This window comes from Herpailurus yagouaroundi, unplaced genomic scaffold, assembly GCF_014898765.1.
Source record: "Herpailurus yagouaroundi ecotype Mexico unplaced genomic scaffold, PumYag 29, whole genome shotgun sequence".
NCBI classification, from domain to species: domain Eukaryota; kingdom Metazoa; phylum Chordata; class Mammalia; order Carnivora; family Felidae; genus Herpailurus; species Herpailurus yagouaroundi.
In genome coordinates, this window is record NW_024412377.1 from 46,747,190 (window position 1) to 46,762,802 (window position 15,613).

General features: G+C 39.8%; 1 protein-coding gene across 1 annotated transcript in view; it reads right to left on the minus strand.

Moving 5' to 3' along the window:
* Positions 1–15,156, minus strand: part of GEMIN5 (gem nuclear organelle associated protein 5) — a 40,445-nt gene extending 25,289 nt beyond the window's left edge. The window contains exons 1-11 of the mRNA XM_040442958.1: positions 14,911–15,156; positions 13,939–14,099; positions 13,068–13,249; positions 10,077–10,228; positions 9,763–9,882; positions 8,527–8,659; positions 7,459–7,624; positions 6,285–6,497; positions 5,286–5,371; positions 2,620–2,702; positions 1,042–1,178 (exon numbers count right to left, since the gene is read on the minus strand). Coding sequence (XP_040298892.1) covers positions 1,042–1,178; positions 2,620–2,702; positions 5,286–5,371; positions 6,285–6,497; positions 7,459–7,624; positions 8,527–8,659; positions 9,763–9,882; positions 10,077–10,228; positions 13,068–13,249; positions 13,939–14,099; positions 14,911–15,076 — 1,599 coding nt within the window. The 5' untranslated portion in view covers positions 15,077–15,156. The remainder of the gene's footprint in view (positions 1–1,041; positions 1,179–2,619; positions 2,703–5,285; positions 5,372–6,284; positions 6,498–7,458; positions 7,625–8,526; positions 8,660–9,762; positions 9,883–10,076; positions 10,229–13,067; positions 13,250–13,938; positions 14,100–14,910) is intronic.
* Between the last annotated feature and the right edge of the window lie 457 nt (positions 15,157–15,613).

Here is a 15,613-nt window from a genome sequence, read left to right on the forward strand (position 1 = left end):
TAACCGACTGCGCCACCCAGGCGCCCCTCCTGTTCCTTTTTTTAATAACTCTGTTGGTCTTTCCCCAAGGCTGACTGGGCCCTCTTGTTTTCTTACTTGTCTCTTTAGACCACCTCATGTATGCCCAACAGCTTTATCAGCTACCATTCACGTGAAGGAATTCCAAGTTTCTTTCTTTTTTTTTTTAAAGATTTTACTTTTAAGTAATCTCTACACCCAATATGGGGCTTGAAACCACATCCCCAAAATCAAGAGTCGCATACTCCACTGACTGAGCCAGCCAGGCACCCTTCCTTGTATATATATTCAACTGCCACAAAACTAAAAGCTCATTAGGAACAGGAATTTTGTCTCTTTTATTCATTGCTGAATGTTAATGTTGAGACATTTAATGAAGGGATATAGTCAATAAAAATAATTCAGTTTATGACTAAATGTAATTTTTATGCTAGCCATTCAAAAATAATGAGCACCAATAAAAATACTTATTTGAAAGAGTAAAAGAACCCTCAACATATTTCACTTCAAAAGACAGTTCTGACGTTGATAAAATGGTAAGGCAAAAGTGATTAAATGTGGATATCTGGGTCAAGGATAAAAGGGAATTATTTGTATTATTTTGTGTAAATGTGTTAATTATTTCACTAAAAAATGGAAAATTAAAATGGCAATTCTGTCTTGAGCAAAATACCTTCTAGCCACACTTGGCCACCATATTATAGTTATCTTTACCAAGGTCTCACTCTGGAGGAAGTAGCTGGCCTAAAAAGGATGCTTCATATCCAAGATCTGAAAGTTTATCATAAAACACCATGGCAATTGAGACAAAATTTTTCTTTTGTGGTTAAGTTCCTTGCTTTACTCAGGTATAAAGACTTCTACATTATGTTTTATAAATCACAAATTCACTGAAGCTCTTAAGAACATCTAAGAAATCTGAGTGAGCATAATGGATATCTTTAATAATGGCATTTATTATGCAAAATGGGAAACCAAGAAGATGTAGAGACTTGGAGAAGACTTTACATCATAAGAACTCACTTTGATTGAATTGGTGTCCCTGATTAGTTTGTTGATGTCATAGGCCTCTCCACCAAGCTTCCAAGGGTTATGCTGTAAGACAATCCCTTCCCCTCCACAGCTGTATAAAGTAAGGGAAGGTCTGTCTCCTTCTCCTCCTAAATGAGGTAAGGAAAGAAAGCTTATCATTTTTGCAATTCAGCAGCTTAACTACTGGTTACTACAGTACAAGTATAGCATAGTCTGAGTTGTTTTAAAAGAATTATATTAACACACCAGAATAAAGTCACTGTTCTTTGTATATGAACACAGTTGTTGGGAGAAGTAAAAAGACACTAAATCTAAACTAATATTTCTAATGTAACAGATCTGCTTTAAACACTCTTCTGCCATTCAAATAGTACGGGTGCCAAAGTTGGGGTCAAAAAACATGTTCTCAGTGTTTATGAGAATTTGCCTTTTGTTTCAGAAATGAGCACCCTACTCTTTGGGCATTTAAATATATGGAGCTGCAGGCTTTCCTATGACTAACTCTAAGTTATAGGAAGTCACAAGCTGTCCTCAGAGCAATGATTTCTTTAGTATTATGGCAATCTTCTTGTTGACCTTTAACAAGCAAACAGTGGTTCTTGTTGGTTTCTGTAAGGACAAGTTTTATTTTCTCTACTGCTAGAACTATGCCTGGTGCAAATCAAGAATCCAATAAAGTTGTTAAATGAATGAAGGAATGAACTACAACTACGGGGCTGCTTGAGTTCTCATGACTTCCATTATCCTCTCTGTGTAGTGCAATTACTATGGAAATGGACAGATGTTTCATTATAGCTGGTTAAGAAAAGTTAACCAAAAACATCTGAATACACTGATTTTTTTTTTTAAGTTTATTTATTTTGAAAGAGAGAGGGAGGGAGGGAGTGCATGCATGAGTGGGAGAGGGGCAGAGGGAGAATCCCATGCAGGCTCTGTACTGTCAGCGTGAAGCCCGACATGGGCTCCCATGAACTGTGAGATCATGACCTGAACTGAAATGAAGAGTCAGATGCTAGAGCAGCTGAGCCATCCAAGCACCCCATGAATACACTTATTTTAAAAGATACTCTGAAAGACCTATCTCTTTAGGGATAAGAAAGAGAGGGCTGAGCAGCCAGAAGAGGGAAAGGGTCAGAATACAGTAAAGACAAGAGATCATTTCAGGAATTCTAAGTTTGCTGTAACTATAGGTGAAAACAGATAATCATTACTGCATTACTATAGTTAAATAATATTCTAATTCTGATCAAATTAAAAAGTGATAGCAAATTTTGGTGAACAAATTTTAGGTTGGATACCAGGAGCCAACATGAGACAACTACATGCACAATGGAAAAATCAGCTAGAAGAGACCAAATAATGCTTAAGAGTTTGGGGATGCTTAATATGGGCGAATGATTTCTAACATCACCTGCTATGACTGCCCTCATGGACCCCTGGGGACACAGTAGTCTGCATAAGCAGTCACTGCACTAGAATATTTATAACTTTCCAGCTTGAGTGTCTTACAATTAAATTAAAAGAAAGAGAATACTCTCATGTTTGCTAGAGAATGGCTCAGATACTCACCGAGGGAAATGGGGGGCAGTGGTGGCCCCCAGGCTAAAGTGTACACAGTCTTCTTATGATACGTGCTAGAAATCTGTGGCGGTCTGGAGGGAAGGGGGATTACAAAGAAAGATTTAAACAGAAGACACAGTGGAAAAACAGACCCATCTTTTTCTAAAAGCTCCCTTATTGGTTGCTGATGTTAGAGAAAAGCAATTTAACAGCATCGTTCTCCAAATAGCTGATTGTAGAGAAGCCAACACTTCAATAATATACCATGTAATGATATCTACTACCAAAATGATAAAGTCCCAAACACACTTTACCCAGAAAAAAATATTATCCCCCCCCAAATCTGGCCAGTTTGTAATAACTTTTCCCCCCCATCTCTCTTAGTTGCCCACTTTACTTAAATGTCACGTATTCTAATATTACTGTAGTTATAAGCACTGTAAAGGCTATCACAACTGGAGAAATACTGAACAAGGCAGAAAATGCAAACTAGTCAGCCCAGAACTACGGTTACTGCTAAGCATATACAGTCATCATATAAATATAACCCATCTCCCCTTCAGATAAAAGACTAGAAGTCATTTTAGGCTTACCCTGTCATTAATATCATATTCTTAAAGTAAGACAAGATTTTAGAATAGTTCAGTTTTAAAGTTTTTGTAAGAAAACTTGCTCTTGAGGGTAATTTTGAAGACTGTGGTGATTAATGACATGTGAGGTGTCAGTAATGGGCAGTGTGGCTGTTACCTTTCCTGTAAACTGTATTCTTTGTAGGATTTGAGAATTCCAGGAATCCAGAACCTATGACAAAACTAGCTGCTGACTTATTTATTTCTATGTTTCTGGCACATTTGTTGTTGCCATTCTGGACAATCAACCCCAATTTCTCTGGGCTGAAAGAAACAGAATAAATATCTGTGGCTGAATGCCTAACAGTGTATCTAGGGCAGCACCCTTCCTTCTACTACACACCTCATAATAACCAGAAGATAGTAATTTCATAGAATTAGTCAGTTTTGTGATGACATATAGTTTTATTTTCTTACATGCCTCTTTGCAATAGTGTATTATTTTTTGAGAATTGAAAGTGGAGTTAACCAGCTGCAGAACGAAAGAATGCAGGTAACTAAGTGCATGTAGGTTCACATGTGTACCTCAAAATTGCATCTAAAAAGGTTAACTCTGAGTATAGTAAATAATTCTTACTTAGAAATGAATGATCTGGAACAGGTAGGCAAACTTACCCTGTAAAAGGACAGACAGTAAATATCTAAGGCTTTTTGACCCTTGAGGTCTCTGTCATAACTCCCTCACCCTGCTCTGGTAGTGTGAAAGCACACTCCGATAAGGTGTAAACAAATGAGTGTGGCCGGGTTCCAATAAGAGCTTTGTTTATGGACACTGAAATCTGAATTTTATTTAATTTTCATGTGATGAAATATTCTTTAATATTTTCCCAATAATTTAAAAAGGTAGAACCATTCTTAATTCATGAGCCATGGCTCCCCAATCCCTGGTCTAGAACAGTGCTGCTCAGTAAGCACTGGGCCTTGTGCACTTGAAATGTGGCTCATGAGACCAAGGAACTGAACTTCTCATTTTATTAAATTTTAGTTCTTTTAACTGTGAATAGCCACATGTGGCTATCAAACTGAACGGTGCAGTTATGGAATCTACTCAAGCATCTAGGATAACTGTGTTCAACAGTTGCATAATGTGAGTTTTATGTATGAACCACATAGGCATCTTAAAACTTTCTTGTAGCCACATTAACAGAAGCAAAAGAAATAAGTGAAATTCAATTATAATGATGTATTTTATTTAGCTCAATATACAAAAGTATTATCTTTTAAAATATAATCAAAATAATTACTGAGACATTTTAATTTGGAGGCGGGGGAGGGACTATCTCTGAACTCTGGCATGCATTTTACACTGACAGCATATCCCAGTAGTCCCCTTGGCTAAGGACAACCAGAATGGACGATGAAGCTCAATACATAACTTCTAGTTTACAGGACATATAGGGAATACTGATATGAGCTAGAAGTCAACACAAAGACCAAAATGTAAAATATTCCACAAAAAAACTTACCCAGAATCTTCAAACTGAAAAGGCAAATGTTATGAAAGAAGTGGGGGTGGTATTCTAGAATAAGAGAGACTAAAGAGACCTAACAAAATGCAGTGTGTGAACCCAAACTAAAAATGAATTTGAAAAAAAAAAATAGCTAGGAAAAGCATTTTTGGCTCAATTGAGGAAATCTGTACATCGACTGGATATTAAATATTACGGAATTACTGTTAATTTTAAGTGTGCAAAAATAAGGCAAGTATGGCAAACGGTTAACAGTTGGTGAATCTAGATGGAAGGCAGAGATGTTCTTTGTACTATGCTTTCAATGCTCATGGATGCCTGAAAACTTTTGTTAAGAAAAGCTGAGGGAAAAAAAAAAAACAATGGTTTATTTTAGTGGTAACCATAGGTCAGACAGGCTGAACCACCACCTGAAAACATTTAAAAATCAAATTCCAAGCTGTAAGCCTCAGACTCAGAGCCAGAATCTGAAAGATGTTTCCCAGGCCAATTCCGACATATACCCAGGTTTGTGAATCAAAATTAACTCCATCATCTACATTATGGTCAATGGGCTAAACAATCTTTTATTTCTTACTTGTTGGAGTAGGTGTCATACAATCCCACTTTTCCATCATCAGTTCCAAAAGCTAAACAGCCTTCCTTGGTTGGGTGCCAGCACAGCTAGAAAACATGAGGGAAGCGGCATACTGTTAAGGGAGCCCTTAGGTTATCTTTTGAGCATCCAAATGGAACACTTTCACGCTCTTGGTGTCTCCTAATTTAAAAAGTAACAAATTCTCATTATTTAAAAGAAACAAAGTATTAAAAACAATGTGAAAGTCACTGGTAATCTCACTTGTTCAAAACACCGCACTGCCCATTTTATATCTTGCCAGATATTTTTTTATGAATAAAGTTAAATACATACAGTTGAAAAAAAAATAGGCTCAAATATTTAAATGATGTGTATGAAACACTGTTAAGTGGGGATAAAAGATTCCAGAATAGTTTAGAAAATAAGATCCTGTTAATAATAAAATTTGGAAAGATATATCACAGGTTGTCAACAGTGCTTCTCTGGATAATGAAAGTGGGAGCATGCAATGGAGAGTAGGAAAATATTTTGCTTCCTACACTCCTATACTGTTTGGTTTTCTTTTTTTCCCTTTTAATTGGTACAATTTTTTTTTTTCACTAAAGTATAATTGACATACAATGTTGTATTAGTTTCAGGTGAACAATATAGTGATATGACAATTCTGTATGGTCTTCTTTTTAACCACAAACATTTACTGCTTTTAGACTAAAGAGCCACAACAGAGGTATCACTTTGGAGAAAAACAAAAAAATTATACATATTGTTGTGTAACCTGCATTCCATGTTTTGTAATTTTCATTTTTCATGAAACATCAACATCTTTCCACATCAAATAAAGAGCCACATTATCATTTTTAATAGTGTGATACTGTTTATTATGTGTTTATAACTTTATGTATTTTCTGTGAGTGCACATGCAGGTTATTCCAGATTTCTTACTAAAACAACTACTTATTTGAAAAAAAGTTCAAGAGAGCTCAAAGAAATCATCCTTACCGCTGTAACCTTGGACTTGACCCCCTGCCAAAAATTTTTCACATCATAGTTGTTCTTTATGGAGAGTGTATTCCATACGCGGATCATACCATCTCCAACACCTATGGCCAAACAGCCCATGTCCACAGGAGAGAAAGCCAGGCTGTAGGCAAATCCACCAAGGGAAGGCAGGGACCAGCAGCACTCTAGGGTGGCCATGTCCCAAAATTTTACCTAAAAATATCCAGGGTTTGGGTTTAAATTTAAAAAAAAAAAAAAAAAAAAAAAAAAAAAAATCAGAAAAACAGGATAAAGAATCAACATCTCAAACAGGATGGACTCAAAGAATGGGTAATATAAAGAATATATAATAATAACATATAAAGAATATATATTATAATATACAAATATAATTTATTCTAATAGGTAGTAGGAAAAGTATTTCTTAGGAAAAGAAAAAGTAATAAATTGTAGGCCCAAAGGGATCTTAGAATATATTTATTCCCAGAGATGTTAAGTGAATTCAGGGTAAATGAATAAAACCAGATCCAGGCCGCTCATTTCCCAGAGTCCAGCAGCCTTTCCACTGTACTGTACTACAGCACTGGTAATCTCATTTAGCAAATCCTAACTAAGAATGAAGATGGTCTCAGGACAGTGGGAAAATGAGAGGGGCTATCTCAAAAAGCAAAATATCTTATCCCCAGGGGAAGGAGGAATGCTACATTTTTAATCTTCACTCATTTAACAGAGAGGTTTGGGAGAAAACAAAGTCTATCAAATAAGCCTAGCCTAACTGCAAAACAATGAAGTCACAGATTCTTAAATATAGCCAATTCTCTCTTGGAGATTTCATCAAGAGCAGATGGTTCTGCTACCTTAACTATAGACAAGAATATTTTAAAGCCAAAGCATGATGGTCTCATACATCCTTCCCTGGACACATCTACGATCTTTCACCGTAGCTGCTCTAACAAAAAGGCATCTTGGTGGTTTCTCACCTTTCCCCTAACTCTCTGCTGTTCCCACAGTTAGCTCTGGTCAGTAACAGTAACAGTAACTCTGAGATTGGGCTGGGCATGGGGGTGTAAGGCGGGGCGTGAGAACTGATGGATGGTTTGAAAAGCCCTCTGATCCTATCCAATTCCTAAATCACGGGCCCTACAATGGTGAATGCAAACTAAGCAGTGCTTACATCTCTATCCATTGATGTGGAAAGCAGCAGCTGTTTGTCGTCCTCCGTTTGTAAAGGGCATAAGTTAAACACAATTCTTGAATGATTCTGCCCTTCTGATGAAGCACTAAAGAGGGTATATTTCCGTCTCCAGGACTGAGTGAGATCCCACAGCAACAGCTCACCTCTGTGAGGAAAAACAAGCACTAGTTCTCTTTCACAAGCAATCTGGAAACAAGAGATGTGGGGAGAGTGTGGGCCCTCAGTTGCCAAATAATTTCTATCAGTTGTTCTTTTAAGGAGAAAAAAATTGCATATTCTGAAATGTGCACAGAACAGCTCAGAAAGAACTCACACAAAAACAAGGTGTCACTGTCTATGGGGAAGGGAACCTAGTTGCTTGAGACAGAGCAACTCTGGTTCTTACCTAATTTTGAACCCCGTCAATGTGCTGCACTTCCTCTGGAACAGATTTTCCTAACAGTTTTAAGAGTAAAATGCCACCATAATTTGCACACCCCCAAAGCTTAAACACATACTATACTCTCTCTTTTTTGGGATGGTGTGGGAGAGTAGGGCCATGACCAGCATTTTAGGGGGGATTTTTATCTGCTTTCCCTGTACCATTTCATTTGAAATCAGGGCCTTTATCTGCTAAATTCACTTATTACCTCAAACAACTAGAAGCTAGTACTCACTAAATTCTGTTCAATGAATGGCTATAATCATCCAAAGAGATGGGAATTCTCTAAGCTCCCTCTTTTACACATGATGTAATTGAAGTTCGAAGGGTCACACTCATGAACACATAGAAGGTAAGAGACGGATTTGGAAATGCAATTTGGTCTGACTTTGGAGTCCAAGCTCTTAATTACCAGGCTATACTTATTTGGTCTTTTTTCAGCACTGTAAGTGGACAACACAGGTATCTGTCCCATGATTTTTCCATTACAAATGGCCTGTCACAGTATAAGCCTTAGCCCTTGCCTTTTCCATCTTCTATGTCTAGAAAGAGGAGCCTAGGAATTCCTCAAGAAGCTAGAGAGGAAAACAAAATATGTCAGAGAGGGCATGACCAGAAAAACTTACCCAAAACAGCTGGATACCAGCTGTGTTGGTTGATCCTTGGGCCAATGGAGTGTCAACCAAAGGCGTTCTTTAATAGTTGGGTCTATACCCCCTCCTCTTCTCTTCAGAAAGGGCAATTTCAAAACCATCACCCCTGCAGATGGAAAGAAAGTCGGTGGGTGCTCAAGTCAGTGAAAACACACGTGCGAAGTCCCCAGCAATTCACAGTACAGTTTAAAAGTTTGTTAGTTTGGTTACTTAGAATGCAGACCTCATTTTCTCATGGAAACATTATTACACATAGTTTTAATACTTGTCTAATTCAGGTAAAACAAACTTTTTATAGGCTATCCTGGCAACCTGAGCACACATTAATATTGTCTGTTTGGGAAAATGGGGTTTCAACCGGAATTGTGAACATAGGTAGTAACACAACTCCAGATTCTCCAAAGTTGGCAGGGGAGAGTGGCAAGAAATCTAACAAAGGTTTAGAAGTTACCCTTCTGGAGGGATCCTGGGCCTTATGTTGTTCCACCTGGGAGTATCAGCCCTAGTATCTCCAAAAGCAGTCCAAAATTCTTTAAAAAAATTCCATTTTCCAAAATTATTGTATTAGTTACCACTGACTATGTTAGAATTATGGCCAAGCACTATGCTATTTGCTTTATATGCACTAAAGCATATAGAGAAAGAAGACTGCTATAAAGACAAAGGCTAGAGTTTTACTATAAGTGTAACATCCACTCTGCTTGGAGTTCCTCTCAATTTATAAATTGAAGGCAAAAGTTCTGTTCAAAGAGAGAAGCCTGGGAAAGCCGAATGACTGAGGGTCCCTGTAATTTGGATAAAATGAACTTTAACATTTAAACATGCGCTTCTACACTGGGTACGTATTATTCTGCATTTGTGTATTAAAACCTTTAGCTCTAGAGATCTTTCCCAATCCTCTGATTCAGGCCTTGCCAAGTTCCAACATTCCTATCCTTATAACCAACATCTTGCCTTCCATGACAAACGATGACCCTTCTATGAACGCATCAGAAACCCTCTTTGGTCCAAAACCAAAGTCAGATGTTCAGAGCACAGGGAGTTCTAGCCCAGGCTAAACTGGTGAAGCAACTTTCTGGATAGAAAAGTAAAGAACTGCCTTCTAGCTGATGACACACTCTTAGGATAACAAGACACAATAAAAAAGTTTCTACTTCTACCAGTCACTATAGGTTATATCACAAAAGAAACACCAAACATGAATCTTACCTCGGCCTCTAGAGCAGCTCCAGATTCGAATGGTCTGATCTTTGCTTCCAGTGGCTAAGTAGCAGCCTTTTGTTACTGGAGTTTGTGCTGTGACTTTACCATTGGGAATTGCAGGTTCTTCTAGGGTAGAGATGGTAATTTTGTTTTTAATTTACATGAAACATGAACTTGTCAAAAGAAAAACTAGTTTTCAAGGGATCCTAAAACTTAGATATTACATTTATAGATCTGAACTGTAAGAGCTAAAGTTTTAAATGTAATTCAAATGATACAGTTTTATCCACATTGTTCTTTAGGTCTTAAATCATCTCTACCTGAATTTTCCTCTTGACTTATGGATAAACAATCTTCGCCAGGCAGGGGACACCAGGCTATGGAGTGAATCTCATCATCGTGGCCTCGAAGCCTGTGAATAACTTCTCCTTTCTTACTGATGTCAATTATAACCACTATGCCATCCTTGTAACTAAAAAACAAGAGTTAGAAATGTTACTGGAAAACGAAGACAGAAGAGTAAACATTCTGACTTAAGAGTTATCACTGTACACTTCTAAAAGGTAAGTGTATTTGGGGGAAGAGGGAAGGGAAGAAAGAAAGAATCTTGTTTTGCCCTTTTTTCCAAAGTGTTCACTTTCTGTTTCCTGGTGGTCCTGACACATTTGTGCCCCACCTCTCCAATCAAGCTCTTGGCACTAAGTAATATTGCATTGACTGCCTGGCAGCAAGCTCAAGGTATAAAGCATGCTTGTGTTTGAAGGGAACTTACAGAAGAATGGTTATTTGTGGGCCCAGCAATCCCTCTAATTCCAGATGAATTTGACATAATGCACTTAAACCTATTCCCTGCCCCTTTTTAAATACGTGATCCTATTTCTCTAACTATGAACTTAACAAAAGCTGCAGTACTGTAGCTTCTAGATCTGGATATTTCAAGACTATCATTTTTGAATTCAGAGGAAACTGAGAAATTCTAATAGTTTTTTCACACACATAAATACCCAAGAACCAGCTTAAGAAAAGAATACACCCAATTACCAATATAGTTGAAATCCTTTGTACATCCCACCCCAATCAAACCTCTTTCCCTCTCTTTTCCCAGAGGTAAACTGATATTGGTGAATTCTGTGTTCCAACATTCCTAGCCTTTCTTTGTATAGATTCCTAAAGATGACAGAAGATGATTTTGTAGGTTTTAAAACTTCATAGAAATGGTATCATGAGGTCTGTTTTTCTGTAGATTGTTTTTTTTTCACTCACTGTTAGTGAGTCATCCATGTTGAAGCATGTAACTCTAGTTCCTGGTCAGTCATTTGTACTATTGGATAGCATTCCCTTGATGAAGACAGCACAAGTTTATTCATTTTCCCTTTTGAAGGGCTTCCGTTTTTTGCTATTACAAACAAAAAAATGACATTAATAATCTTATGCACACTTAAGACAATTTCAGATTTGATGCCTAGTAATGGAACTGCCAGGATGTAAGATGTGTACACCTTTGCTTTACTAGAATGTGCAAAACTGCTCTCCAAAGCGGTTGTACCTATTTACATTTCCTACATACTAGACAATCCTACAGGGAAAAACACATTCCAGCTCTACTTATTTTTCTTTTATTAGAAACATTTCCCCCATTACAGCTTTATTTAAAAAAAAAAAATCATAGACTGTTATCGGTCTTTGCAGACACAGACTTTGAAAACCTTCAAGTTATGCAACCTTATAGTCCAGTAACCGAGCTGTCCTGCAATTTTAATCAGCCCTTTAGAGAAGGATCACCATTTTGAAGATCCTCCAGAAACAAATCATTCTGATTCAATCCTGTGTCTATGCAGTTCCTTATACCTGAAAGATTTCTTCTTGTGAATTCTTGCTCATCTTTCAAGGTTGGTCTGATTCAACCTTCTCTGATCCCTACCTGCCACCTTTTCTGCTCCCTCTCTAGTGCCCCAGTGTACCACTGCTGCCACTTCACCTAGCAGGTCACCAATGCGTGCATGCACAGATCCCTTCCATTTCACTATTAAGCTCCCACACCTGTCTTCCTATCCTTTCCCTCAGGCCACAGATTTCATGATCCATCATTATGATTACAACTTTAAAAACACCATTAGCTCCTTTGTGCCCTCTCTCTTAGAGGTATTTATTCCACAAAACCCCAAACCTTCTTGAATCCAACCAAAGTCTTTCTCAATCAGCTTGAATAGTTTACTTTGAATTCATAACTTTGATCCATAGCCTGGCACTCAATAGGGACCATTTGTCCTACATTCTCTCTCAGTAAGCTCATTTTCCTATTTTCTGAGAGGACTATTTTCACATCTTTCTGCATGCTTTCAGCCCCACTCTGAACCTGACTCCACCTTCTGATTTATGCCTCGCGGAGAAAAGCAGAAGCCAGGAGGATGAAACACCCTCCTCTTCCAACCAGATCTCCAAACTCACCTGCCCTATTTCCATGTTCTCACTTATCCTTTCTACTTGTGATCTGGATCCAATCCCCTCTTGACTTCTCAACATCACTCCTGTATTTACTACATTTTCCGTGTATTCAGCTCTCCCTCTTCTGCCTCATTTCCATCAGCATAAAAACATGCCCTTATTATTTTCCATTTAATATTCCCTTAACTGCCACATACCTCCTCTGGCTTCATGTCTACGCACATTTGTTCAACAAACAAAAGTTTGCTGTCTCCACGTGTACCTTCGCTATTGTACCTTCAGTCTCTTGAGTCCACTCCCACCATACTTTCTCCTCCAACACTCTAGTGCTTATGTCATGTGTTCAAACTAGTGTGAAAGGACATCTTTGGGATAGAGGTAAATGGAGTGGTGAGGGAAAGGGGGGTGCCTGCTCAAGGCAGTTCATGTGAAACAACCTTGGTGATTGATCAAGGTGGAGGCAGAGCCCAATGCCAAACCACTCTCCCAATCCAGAGGGAGGGCTGAGAACCAGGACAGAACTGAGTCCTCTGACACTCCGGGAGTAAATGTTATCTGTAAGCCTGAGTACTGAGGGAGAAAAAGGGGGAAAGAGGGTATTTCCTACATTTGGAGGCTGACTGAAGAAATCAGATATGAAGAATGAGCAAAGTACATTATCGAAGAAACTAAGGAAATAAAAAGACAGTGAGAGAGATAGCGAGGACCTGGAGGTCATAGGAATAAAGGCTACCAAGGGCCCAAGAAGTGGTTAATACCTATAAATCATTTCCTTTGAAGAATAAAGGGACAGGAAAAGATAAAGCAAATGCAAAATATGCTCATTAACAAAAATAAATTACCAATACAGAGGGGATAGTACTTACCCAATGGCTACTAAATCTTCATGATGAGGTGAGCAAGTAAGACAGAAAATTGTCCTGGGTTCTATAAAGAGGTGCTGGCTGTCATTTCTGTTAAGCCAGTAACAGAAAACTACTCCTTTTTCATCTCCAGATACTATTAAATCCTTTACTTGAGGAGACCAGTGCAATGCTGATATTGTATGCTTTAAAACAAAACAAACACACATTTGCTTCTCATTTGTCAATGCTGAATTTTTACCTCATTTTAAACCTGTACTGTACTAGGCACGTTGAGGGGTACTTAATTAGTGTTAGTACCACTTGTGTGCCAAGAGTACATTAACCAAGTGGTAGAAGAATTTAAGCTCCTAAGGATCAAGGAACCATTAAAACCATTTCTTCCTTTAATAACTTAATGCAAAGTTCTTACTAAGATTAAATGAGTCTTCTCCTTTTCTACACTCTCTGAAAAGGCAGGTTTATCAAGTAATCATCTGGTTTAGAAACAAGTTTTATTCACTCATTTACAGTTTATATTAGGAGTCTTTTTCATGGACAGAACCAGATAGTAGATATTTTTTGATTTGTGGGCCATACTGTCCCTAGTGCAACTACCCAAGTCTGCCTTGTAGTATGCAAGCAGCCAATACTTAAATGAATTGACTGTGGTAGTATTCCAATAAAACAATCTGCAAAAACAGGCAGCACACTGTAGTTTGCTGACCTCTGGTTTATACGTTATCTCCTTCCAAAAAAGTTTTGAGGCATCTTATTCTCATCCAACTAATGAACATTATCATAAAAGTTAACAGATGAGCTAGCATACTTGAAACAAAAGAACCCTCAGCACACATATCTAATAATGGTCTGAGAAACCAGTAAGCCATGGTACCTGATGGAGTGCATGCTCTGTCACAACTGCTTTTGTCTCCACATCCCAGATTTTCACAGTCCCATCATCAGAGCTCGTGGCACAGAGGTTGTATTGACCCGGGTGATGTGAAAACGTGAAGCCAGAGACCCTTTCGGTGTGTCCCACCAATTCCCCTATGACTTCAAGCAAAACCAGATTCCAGGTTAGAGTGCTACCTGAGATTCCTGGCAGAATCATTCTGTTCTTAGATGGGTGGGGTGGGACCTCACTTATCCCGTGGTATAACAAAAATATCCAGGCACTCACAATCAGAAATCCCAAGTGCTGGTTCTGGCTCTGCCACAGGACTTCAGCCCAGTCATTTTATCTCCTTGAGCCTCACTCTTTTCAACGGTAAAATGCTGTTGCTATCCCTTGGTGCTGACCGTTCACAGGCTGAGGAGTGGCTCAAATGAAGAATGTAAAAGTGATTCTTATTTAGATCTGGCCAGAGGTCATTTGGGAAACAAGAAATACCTGGCTTGCCACATCCCAAGGCATGATCAAAATCTAGTCTGGAGCCCGAAAGCATCTGGCTCAACACATTAATCTTACAGCAACGAGTATTCTGTATTTGCAGGATCTTGCGTAGGGCCTGGCGCTGTAGGCAGCCCCTTAAACCCAGAAAGGCTTCTAGGGGGCCGGCGCGCGCTGCGTAGGGGGAGGGAGGCCACACATGTTATAAATGCCTGGGTCTGGATAGGGATAACTTCAGGGAGTGAGCGGTCCGACGTGAGAGCACCAGGAGGCGGGACTGCTCAGCCACAACGTGGTGTAGCTCAATCTTGGAGATACGGACGCAACTAAGCTTAGTGACTCTGAGAGATCTTTCTGCCTACCTGGGCCTCAAGTTTCCCCATCTGTAGAGAAGGGTAGCTAGAAAAACCCACTTAGCGCCTCTGGCGAACCCAAGAAGGGCAGGAAGGAGGGGGCCCAGAGGTGGGGAGTTACCTCGAAATGGGGGCGTCCCAGGGATCGCGCCGGCGCCCGGGCCCACGCGGACAAGGAAAACGGAGGTCCGCGCCGCGAAGCCGAAGAGGCCCCCAGGCACGGCATCACTGCATCGGGCGCAGTACCAGTTAGGAGAGGGCGGCAGCGTGCGCGGCTCCTGCCCCATGATCACAGGCCACTGGGAAAAGACGAACGAGCCACAGGCGCAGACCGATAGCAGCCCCACTCCGTAGCCGGGAAGGGGGCGGGGTTGGCTCGGAGCCCCGCCTCGCCGGGCCCGCCGCTACGGCGCGCGCCGAGGCCCAGGAGGCACCGCGCGCTCCGGTCCCGCAGCCCCCGGGCTGGGAAGAAAGCTGACGCGAGCCTGGCGCTCTGCCCCGCAGCCCCGCCCGGGGCCGGAAGGTCTGGTGCTGCCACAGTCCAGCCTAGGGGTTAGGCATTTTCACCTCCTACAGCAAGGCACATAATTAAAGGGTTAGTCTAGCGGAGTCACCTCCCCGCACAGCAGCTTTACTTTTTGGACCTGTTCAACCTCTATCCCGTCAAGTATTTTTGAACGCTCTGGGCACTTTGCTAACTCTGGAGATTCTTTAAAGATACCTACAGCAAGCCAGGTAGCAAAAAGATAAAAGTTCGAATCAGAAATCTGAAAGGAAAGGAGGAGATTCTGCAACTGGCTGGAAATTCTGGCTCTAGAGTCTTG